This window comes from Emys orbicularis, chromosome 7, assembly GCF_028017835.1.
Source record: "Emys orbicularis isolate rEmyOrb1 chromosome 7, rEmyOrb1.hap1, whole genome shotgun sequence".
NCBI lineage: Eukaryota > Metazoa > Chordata > Testudines > Emydidae > Emys > Emys orbicularis.
In genome coordinates, this window is record NC_088689.1 from 36,491,277 (window position 1) to 36,502,613 (window position 11,337).

Sequence of the window (11,337 nt, forward strand, 5' to 3'; positions counted from 1 at the left end):
GTAGACCTACCCTCTCAAGCTATGATTGAGCTAGTGTGCAAAAAGTAGAAATGTAGCTGCAGCAGCATGAGTGGCAGGATTGCCCGAGTACGTACCTAGAGTTTCAGATGAGATTGTACTCAGGGTGGCTGGCCCCTCCTGTCACTAGCAAGGTGGTGGCGACTTTTCTGTTTTTAGCATGCTAGATCCCATTGAACTAGCGTAGGTGTGTCTTCTGAGGCTGGAGCTTACACCTCCAGCTCCAGTGTAGAAATACACTTGGTCTCACATATTATGAAGGGTTTTTTTTTTTAAAAAAAAAGCTAGTTGTGTATCTGATACCTATCTATCAATCAGCATACCCCACCTCCCAATATGGCAATAAATAAGGCCACCCAAACAAACATGGGTGAAATCCTGGCCCCATTGAAATTAATGGGAATTTTGCAATTCACTTCAGTGGAACCAAAATTTCACCCATTAATGCTACCAGTGTGGTGCCACCATGAGAATGATTAGAAACACTGTGACAATCATAACATTATCCATCCATCATACTGAATATTATTTATTATTTTGATTCATCTTATTAATGACCAACATGCGATGGATATAATTGTATATTTAATATTTATTAAAGTAATTATGTATTTGTACCCATCTTAGGAATTTGAATCCCATGGGACCCAGGGAATGAATGTCGTAATTGCAGGCTTGTGCAATGTTTATACCCATTACATTACTACTTATGAAGAATACCAGGTAAACAAAATAGCTCTAATATAGATCAAAGATGTTTACAGGCTGTTTTTACGATGCATTTTTACTTTTCAGTGATAATTCATGGGAGTTTAGATGCCTGTGGAATAATTTTTCTTTTTCACAGAGAAATGAAAACAGCAGCAACAACAAAATCTGTGGAAGAAATACAGAGATCTTTTAATCTCTCTTGTAGGTTCAACGATATGAGGCAGCATCCACCATTTATGGGCCACACACTCTCTCTGCTTATATTCAGTTGTTCAGACGACTGGCCAAGGCTATTGCTACGGTAATAAAAGATCATTTGAATCCAGTGCACACTTTCATATTTATATATGCTTTAGAAGTGAGGTTTACATAATTTTTCCATCCTATTATTTTAAATGCGATGGTCCTGATTCTCTGTTCTGATCTAACCAGGGCCGGCTCTAGGCACCAGCGCTCCAAGCATGTGCTTGTGGCGACACTTTCCAAAGGGTGCCACTCCGCCCCCCCCCTTTTTTTTTTTTGCTTGGGGCGGCAAAAAGTCGGGAGCCGGCCCTGGCCAGAGCCCTGCCGCTGGAGAGCCAGAGCATTGTCCTCTGGAGCTGAGCCGGGGGTGAGAGGGGCTCCCAGAGTGTGTGAGGAGCCTGGGAGGGAGGGAAGTGGGGCCTGGGATGCAGGGAGGGAGGAGAGGTCCTGCTGCCGCCACCGCTGCTGCTCTGAGTCTCCCCAGGGCAGCGCGGCGTTTCCTCACCTGAGTGGGCTGTACAGGGTGCCGCCGGGCTGTGCAAGGGGCATGGATCCCGGCTCGCGTGCTGATGGGGCGAGTGGCTGGGGAGCTCGAGCTGCCAGGGAGCTGCCCCCGTCTGCCCCCGGACCCAGCCCGCCGTGCACCTCCCCCATCTCAGTCCCGCGCTGCTTGCCCCGGGCCCCCACAGCGCCAGGGGCGGGGAGAGGCAGAGCCCGGCTCTGAGCAGGGCAGCAGGGGATACTGCCCCGCTGGGGGACCCCCGCGGCTCGGGCACCTGGGGGTCAGTGTCTGTCCTCTCGGCTCTGCCTGCACGGGGCTGGGGAAGCAGCTGTCAGCGTCTGCCCCTCTCAGCCCTTGCAGCCTCTTCACTTGTACCTCCCCCCCCATCGCTCCTTTGCTGCACCCCTTCCCCTTATACTCTCCCTTCACCCACATCTCTCCCCTTGTACCCTCTCCCAGCCCTCTCCTCCCGCTTCCCCTGCACCTCTTCTCCTGCAACCCTCCTGATACCCCCTCTCCTCCTCCACGCGTACATCACACCCCGCTTCTCTGCCAGTGTAGAGCCCCCAATCACCCCCACACCCGCTCCTCTGCCTGAACCCTCTTTACTAGATCCCCATCCCTTTCTGGGTAAAAGGTTTGAGGGTTAGTCCCTATGCCTTCCATGTGCATTTGGAGCACTAAAGATGGGGTTGCGGGGGATGGGGGGGCAGGCGAGATTTATACTAAAGTGAAATAAAAATAGGAGAAACGGTTTGATCCCCACTGCAAGTGTAAATGGGGATTGCTGTGGTGAACGAGGAGGTCACGTTGGGGGGGGGGGGAGCACAGGGCTGGAGCAGCAGGGGGTGCGGGTGGGGGAGGGCACTAGTGGGGGGGGGGTAGGTAGAGCCCAGGGCTGGGGCGGGGGGCAGCCAAAATTTTTTTTGCTTAGGGTGGCAAAAAACCTAGAGCTGGCCCTGGATCTAACTGCCTGTATTGCTCTGGCGGTGCAAAATCACCAGAAACCAGCCTAATCAGCTCCATGGGAATTTCCCTTCAGTAAACAGAATCTGCAGCTGGTACAGAAGCAACATCGTAGCGCTGTGTGTCCCAACTCCTGGCCCTGCCATGAGGGTGATGTCAGTGTAGCTGGAAAAGTCTCTACACTCTGACAATTCCTGGCTGCTAAAACAACCCTGTTGATCTGTGGACAGCTGCATGTACCTTAGATCAGCCCTTAAGTTGTTGCAGCTTTTGCTTGGGGCTGAACAGGATGCTAGCTAGAGCAAGAACAGAGGAGCTGCAAATTGGTGTAAAGTCGTATGGAGATAAGATCGAAGAATGAAGTGGTGCTGAAAGTAGCATATAAACAAGAACCCTCTCACTGTACTTTTTTTTGGTGACTTTCTTATTCTTGGCATTACAGCCAATTATACTCACTGTAGTTAATTAAAAAGGCACATTTGGCTTATTGGATTTTGTGAAATACAACAGCATCTGTATATGATGTTTTGTCACAATTGTTTCACAGTAGAATTGACAAACAATATTTCTGCGTATTAAATAAATGTTCTTTTTTCTAGAATACAGTTCAGGATTTGCCAAATGGTCCAGAGCCACCATTCTTCAACATAATCAACATGACTTTGTTACCTGTTGTTCTTCCTGATGTTGCACCAGTCAGTAAAACATTTGGGGATGTGTTACAGGAAGTACAACCACTGTACAGAGTGGTAAGACTATCTGGGGAAATATCATTTATTAACTACTAGTCTGAATACTTGTCAGATTCTTAACCATATTCTTAATTAGTGTGGGGTTTCTATAAAGATATAGGGCCAAATTCTGCTTTAGACTACACTGATGTTAATAAAAATTTACATCCGGATATAATAAGAGCAGAATCCAACCCATGATATCTAGACTAAGGAATCTTTTGAAGGTTGGTTGTGATAGCAACTCAGCTTACCTTTGCGTGAGTTGCAAGAAAAAGTGAAACTGAAATAAAATTATAATAAAACAAATGAGAACTAAATAGGTATTCTGATGTTTATATAGCTGACATGAATTTCCAAATGTTCCTTTTCTTCCTTATTCTTTATAGCAATAAACCAAACATGCCCCTTGTATATGAAATTCATATATGAATGAATTACTGAGTAAAGAAGGTGCTTCTGAGAAATGGATAACCACTTCAGTGTTTTTATGTTAAGGTTATTTGTCCTTATTTTAGAGCAACAACATAGATATAGATAGCCTATCCACCAATGTTGTATACTGAATGTAGTTAAAATCAGGGAATAAAAAAAAAGAGCCCTTGACATCTCTCCATGAAGGAGAATCTTTTTATTTCTATACATAAAATGAGGATTCACTGTGAAGTAACAATTGTTGTGTTATAATGTTTTGAAGCAGAAACCTGGTTGTCCTTTGATATACTTGCTTTGGAATCTGAATGAGATAAAAATGTCATAAGGATTAATTATTTTAAATACTTGACAAAATTAGATTACAAGATATTCAGAACAAGGGCAGTGTCGTCTTATCTGTACACTCTTGGGTGCAATAAAAGCAGGTAGAAGGTGGGAAGCAGCTACAATGTAGTACTTTAACCTTAAAATCCCACCATCCTGCCTTTATTTTTTTAAATACAGGAACTTAATGTCACATAATGGAATTCATCCAGCAGACAGGAGAGGTGGAATGTTAAGGCACTGTACATAGTGGAATTCATGATAAAAACTCTCCAATCCAATAGCAACTATTAAAATAATACAGATGTTAATAAAGATGTCTTAAATCATTGATTTTATTCTATAACATATAGTCCACTCTCAAAATAAATTCTAAAATAAATTTCCTCAGGGAGAAGTTGCTGAAGCAACTTTTGTAGGTGCGAACCCCAGGAATTCTGCTCAGAACACTGTAAGTATAATTAAATGATGTTAGATTTTTCTATTCTTTCACAATGGCTAATGTTTAATTATTGTTCTGCTTGCTTACATGGAGGACTTTGAGATGCACCTTTCTAAAGAAAGATAAGGAGGAGAGAGAGAGAGAGAGAGTAAAACAAGAGAAATAGAGGGAAATTAGAAAAAGAGCAAATGGTATGGAGATAGAATAGGTCAGACATGAAAAGAGGAAAAAGAAGCAGAGATGTTAGGCCTGATCTACACCAGAAAATTAGGTCAGCATAACTATGTCTCTCAGGGGTGTAGAAAATCCACACTTTTGATTGTTGTCGTAAAGCCAGCCTAAGACCCTGTGTAGACAGCGTTAGGTTGACAGAAGAATTCTTGCATCTTCCTCTCGGGGAGGTGGATCACCTACAGTGAGGAGAGAGCCCCTCTTTGGCATAGGTAGTGTCTTCACTGAAGTGCTACGGCAGCGCAGCTATAGTAGCACAGCTGTGCAGCTGTAGTGTTTTAAATGTAAACATATCTTTACATGCAAACACACACACAACGCTCAGAGAAGAAAATATTATTTGAGCTCTATTTTATTTTATTTTATTTATTTCAGTGGCTAGTTGAATTAGTTGTAAACTGCAGGGAAGAGTCACTGAAGTTTATAAACAATGATTCTTGCATATTATACTAAAACTATCACACTATAACTATGCATTTACACTGGGCTGAATACTGCACATTAAAATAATACATCCCAGATAAACCTTTCATTTTAGAATGTTTATAAATCACAACCAATGATATAGGTAAAGTCTTCTAAATATAATTTTCTAAACTTCCTGTAGCTAAACACTCATTGGAGGTCCCCATTGGTTCATATAAAACCACGTTCACCCTGTTTGTACTTACGTGAGTTACTGACTTCAGCATATTCTTTGGGGCCTTACATTACCAGAAGCCCTTTGATTGTAAAGTTCCAGCTTGGAAGTTTGTTCAGTTGTTAAGGGGATTTTGAGCATTGAATAGGAAAACTGCACAAAGAGTTCAGTCCTAGCTAATTCATGACCTCTTCATACCATGTGAGTCAAAATTGCACATATGAGCAATGCAGAAACCTTTTCTCTACATTCTGGTGCAATTTACTGCAAGTCCAAGCTTTCATTCTCAGAATCAAAGTTCATACTGTTACGTTTTTTTTAAACATTTTTAAAAATAGAGAACAGACATGTCATATTGGTTATTTTTATTGGAAATTCATTAAATGCCATATACACCTCTACCCCGATATAACTCGACCTGATATAACATGAATTCGGATATAATGCGGTAAAGCAGCGCTCCGGGGGGGCGGGGCTGCGTGCTCTGGCAGATCAAAGCAAGTTCGATATAACGCGGTTTCACCTATAACGTGGTAAGATTTTTTTGGCTCCCAAGGACAGCGTTATACCAGGGTAGAGGTGTATTTTGCAGTCTTCTTGCAACTAATGTGTCCTTTATTATACCCTACATTATATGTACAGCTTAGTCTTGTTATGTTTTGCCAATAAAAAGTTAAAACAAAGAAAAAACCCTGTTCTTCAATTTTAAGTTAAGCACTAGAAAGCTTACATGATTGGTCATTCAGTATCTGACTAGTTATATTAATTTTATTCCAGACTCTCAAAACCTTCCTTACAGTTGAGAAATATGAGAACATTTCAGGAAATTGGCATGTAATGTATAATGATGCCTCGTGGGATACCAGGTGAGTAACTCCCAGGACTGACTCTGTTTCATAAATTTCACTGAGTATTAAGGAGTCAGTGAGCTGCTTATAAAAACCCCAGGGACCAGGTTCTGGCACTCTTTTGCATTTTCCTCAAACAGGTGTACACCAACACTGCAAGAGTGTTAATTGCACACACACATTCTGACTAGCCACTGTCTCATGCACAGTACCACAGTGTAGTTTACGCCTATCCTTGTAGAAAAGAGTAACCTGCACACTCTGTGGATACTTGAGCTATGGCTGTATTGGTAAAATGCTCAGATCACAGCCCCCAGACCTGCCTTTGAACATCAGCAGAAGGTCTGTGAAGCAGCTTTCTTTTTAGGTTGGAATGTGGGGGGCAGAATCAGAGTTGGAACCATTCTGCCTTGCGATTCCCCTTCTGGATGTGACTTTCCTTTAATGTACATAAACAGGAGGAAGATTTTAGAATTTAAAAGCTGTATAACCATGATGAATTACCCACAATTACTATCAATAATATTGTGGAATGTAAGATAAATGAATAATTACTGTAAAAACAATGGATAGAACTACCTCCTTCTGCAGAATACATTCATTGTTTTAATAATTTTTAATTAAATACTACATTTTGCACTATAGTACTTGTAAAGTAACTTATATTGACGTAAAAGGTTGCCTCAAGCCCAGAGTCATTGAGATGCAAGATGTCGGTTCACTAGAAAGTCAAAAATCTTTGGTCTCTGCACAGGACTTGGTTTAGGGGTGACTTTATGCAGATTTTGTAGTTCCCATATTCTGGGGCTGCCTACCTAGAGACCAGTTGGCCCATGGCATAAATTAGAGCAACCTCAGGGCTGCTTTAACTATATGAGGATGCTGTTCCAGCAACTGAGCATAGCTGAATCACAAAGACTTTGGCCATATTACCTCTCCTCTGGCAATCGCCTCTGCACCGGGTGATGCAAAATGGAGGGAGTTGCAGAGTGTTGCTACGCCAGCTTTCTGCCACATTGAGATTCATCCTTTGCCATGGGAATTCCCAGCAGTGGGATCCACAAACTTTGCAATCTTTTGTATCCAGTGAAGTGATGCAAGCACGCTATAACATGATCAACAGTTAGGCCCGAGGAGTCTTGAGATCTGGCCACAAAACTTTAGGGCTATTGATATTGTGAGTTTCTGACTGAGATATACCCTCACATTCCTCAGCCCCTGTGCATTACAGAATAGTAACACCCTGTACAGAGTTAGGCAGTGGAGATCACTTTTGGGGTTACCATGTCCTTTTCCATAGTGGAAATGTAACAAAAGCCAGCTCTGCTTAAGCCAGAACGTTCATTTCTTTGAATACTGTGATCTGTATGGCAACGTCTATTGTACATGATGTCAGTGACACTTGGCACACACTGAGTTGAAAATAAATATTTAAAATGGCATTTTAAAAGAATCCACCTCTAGAAATGAATTTGTGGTTTTGTACAACCTTATGCAGAGCTCTCATCAACACAGCATTGAGAATGTACAATTAAACCTTATTTCATCTTAAGGAAAATCATGGTGTGAACCAACTTGACAAAACCCATTTTTGTTAAAACATTCTTATTACATTTTCTAAACAATTTGTATTTAATGTATGGAAATTTCATGAAGATAGTACTATCTAGCTCTCACACTGAGCTTTTCATCCATAGAGCTCATAGTGGTTTGCAAAGGCAGGTAAATATCATTATACCCATTTTACAGCTGGAGAAGTGACTTGCCCAAGATTACTTAGGAGGTCAGTGGCAGAGCTAGGGCTAGAACCCACATCTCCCAATTCCTAGTCCAATGCCCCGTTCACTGTTCCACATTGCCTAATAGTTGGATATTAAAAGGAGGATATAAAAGGTTTCCACCAACACTGTTATTTTTGGGAAAAGTATTTAGTGGCTCTGATGTTTCATTAAAAAAAAAAAAAAGTGTGGTAGGACCCCCAGCCTTATGGGGATTGCATGTATCAGGAAGAAAAGATAGTGTGGCTTTTTAGCACTATAATCAGTATAGCTAATAATGTTAAGATGCATACAAAGAACACAAAGGAGTTGTTATGTCAGATCCTTGTTCAAAGAAGTTATTGCCTAATCTGATTAAAAACTGATGACTTATTTACCTCAGTCTCCTAAATATCAGCAAAAGAATGGGTCCCAAAGAGGTCCATTTCAGGATCCTGTGATGTTGGAGATAGAAACACCTTACACTTCAAAAGGAGAGAGACAATGTTCCCAGTATAACAGATTTACATCAGTAGATTCTGTTTCTCTGAATTTATGATGGCTTCTTCCTGGTAGTGCATAATTTTCTCTGCCTGAGTGCAACCAATTGCTTTCTGAATCTGATCTGATACCCAAAGGACACTGATATAAATCCAATGTTTCCTGAGACAACTTCTGACACACTTTAGTAGCATACGTAACAGCTTGGAGTTTTAGGAGATGGAAATCATGCCTGTGTTTGTGGAATACAGACTGACATTCCCCTTTTCTACCAGACGTTATTCTGGCCTTTTCCAGTGTATCTATGTATTTTGGGGGTTGCAGGGGTCGTGTTGCTCTCTTATGTTGTCACAGTATATCCTAATATAACCTACTCAGATAAAGGTAGTGTTGTGTTTCATTACTTGTAAGTATTATGTGTAGTATGTCTATGCTTAATAGACAGCCTAATAATAATTCCAGAAAGCAAGTAATGCTACAAACAAGGAATTTCTCCTTTTTTTTGAGTAACAAAATTTAAAACATTTAATAAAATTTCTATGAAAATTACCACAAACTTGGGAGAGAAACTTCAATAACATACTCACTGTTACAATATTGTGTGATGGTACCCAGTCTTTCCCCTTATTTTTGTGAGTGCACAAATAAACACAATAGGTAAAGAGGTAAGACACTGTAAAACATTGTGAACTCCATGTATATTTAAGGGAAGCATTTTCAAGTTACAGTATTCCAGAATAATGGTCCTACTTAATCACACATGCTGACAGAGAGCACACATCTCTGAGAGCCACACCATTTAGGATTTAGGACACCAGATCACTGGGTAGATGTTTATTATTGTTCTTTATTGGTAACACTGAGGATCCCAGGATCCCATTGTGTTAGGTTCTGTACAAAACTGAACAAAAACATGGTTCCCACCTCAAAGAGATTACAATCTAAGTACAAAACAAGACACAACAGATGTTGACAGTCTCAATAGACAGGACAAGAAGGGAATGAATATGAATCTATTTTATGACCCTGAGAGGTGTTTCCCATTGGGGCTAGCTGGAAAAAAACAATTCTGTTTCTCAAAAAATTTTAGAGGTTTTGAAATTTGTTTTTATTCTGACGTAGAATGAAAATGAGACCTTTCAATAAAATTTGTGTGTGTGTGTGTGTGTGTGTGTGTGTGAAATAGCTAATAGTGTGGTGGTTAAGGCTCTCACCTCGGATGTGGGAAACCTGCCTGATTTAGAGCAGAGCCTTAAACCTAGGTCTCCCACACCCCCAGTGAGTGCCCTCTCCACTGGCCTATTCTGGGATCTCACTCTCCCATCAGAAATTCCATCTTACAAAACTTTCCCAACAATTTTTTTGTCAAAATAGATACATAAAACATTGTGACAGAAACAAGTATTGTCAGCATTTTTGGACTAGCTCTGTTCCCTGTAGGACATGCATCTCTGCTGAGACACATTGGTGAGGGCAGTGGGAGGAAGTTTGTGCTGTTGTCTGATGTATACAGCACATGCTCTATGGTTAAAAAACTTCAGGACCCAGTTATATCAGTCTAAGGCAATTCAGTTTCCTGAGCCCATTTTTAGCAATAAATATGAGGAAGGGGATGTGTGATTCTGACACAGGTCTGGGACTCAGATTATTTAGGTTCAATTTCCAGCTTTTTCACAGATTTTGCCTGACCTTTCACAATTTTCTTGCTCTATCTGTGCCTCAGTTCCTCTTCTGTTAAATGGGAATAATATTTTCTTATCTAATGGGGAAGTTGTGAGGGTAAATTCATTAATATTTAATAACCATGATAATGATATTTGAGGTGCTCATTTAATACATTATGGGAGCCGGATAATTACCTAGACAAATATTTTTTATCTACAGAAATAACCACTTATTTGTCATTTAGTGTTCCCTGGTGTATTTCATTGCTGTACATTGTGTTATTAACAAAGCAACAAAAATAAAACAAAGCAATTAAAAAATCACAGAAATAAAATCCTCTTGGGACAAATTGAGCCGGAGGGATTATTTAGCGTCTATGTCACTTAACTTGTAGTAAAAGTTCTTTCTGTTCCATAATGATTTGGCATTCAGATGTGTTTAATTCAGCCAATTAGATATCTTGGCTGGACTATTGCAATACACATTAATGTGGATTATATTTTTTTAACCTGTCGTTTATTATTTTTCCATTAGATTTTACTGGACCAAAGGATTTCTTGGTCGCAGCAAGGCCAAAGTAGAATGGCATATTCCAAGTTCTACGGAACCAGGGCTCTACAGAATACAATACTTTGGGCACTACAAGGTTCAACCAATTCTGAAGCCAGCTCAGTTTTATGCATTCAATGGCACCTCTTCAGTATTTCAAGTTGTAAAATTGTAGCTACTTTTTCATTGGGAAAAAAAGGTTGCTTCATAGGAATAGTGTATATGGTACTGATTTTATATAAATATATCATTTGGAATTGTTGTTAGAGTACCAATAATTCAATCTAGTTCTTGTTCTTTGGAATGATTTGATCTACTTGATCTTCAGTCTTCCTTGGCTGATCTGATGTATTTCCATTCTGGTTGCTCATGTCCAGCCCTGTTATCGTTGCAGTCAACTCCCACTCGAATAAATGATTCACCATCTTTTTAAAGTCATCGATTGCACTTGAATTTTCATTCCTTATTAAACTGTAGCACTCAGAAAGAGTTGTTTCCTAATGGCTATTTCGGACAATCCAGTCCATATAATACTGTTACGATCTGGATGAAACCTTGTTGTGACAATAGTTAGTCCCCCACTTGAACAGAATGGGCAGAATCTTTCCTAGCATCAGTATCGACAGTAATATTTTCAGATATGGGGGGTGGCCATGCTGACATCCTTTCCCACAAGCTGTAAGCACTGACTGTCTTGCTTTTTGTTCCTTCCCCTCTCTCTTGTGTGTGTTTTCCCTTCCTCTTCCTACCCACCTAGTCATAATACCCCCAGTG

General features: G+C 40.6%; 1 protein-coding gene across 1 annotated transcript in view; it reads left to right on the forward strand.

Annotated features, from left to right (window-relative positions):
• The window catches only part of LOC135881518 (putative neutral ceramidase C), a 31,685-nt gene extending 20,947 nt beyond the window's left edge, over positions 1-10,738 (forward strand). Inside the window, exons 15-20 of the mRNA XM_065408187.1 lie at positions 646-741; positions 935-1,030; positions 3,040-3,189; positions 4,322-4,381; positions 6,021-6,109; positions 10,549-10,738. Coding sequence (XP_065264259.1) covers positions 646-741; positions 935-1,030; positions 3,040-3,189; positions 4,322-4,381; positions 6,021-6,109; positions 10,549-10,738 — 681 coding nt within the window. The remainder of the gene's footprint in view (positions 1-645; positions 742-934; positions 1,031-3,039; positions 3,190-4,321; positions 4,382-6,020; positions 6,110-10,548) is intronic.
• The last annotated feature ends 599 nt before the right edge of the window (positions 10,739-11,337 follow it).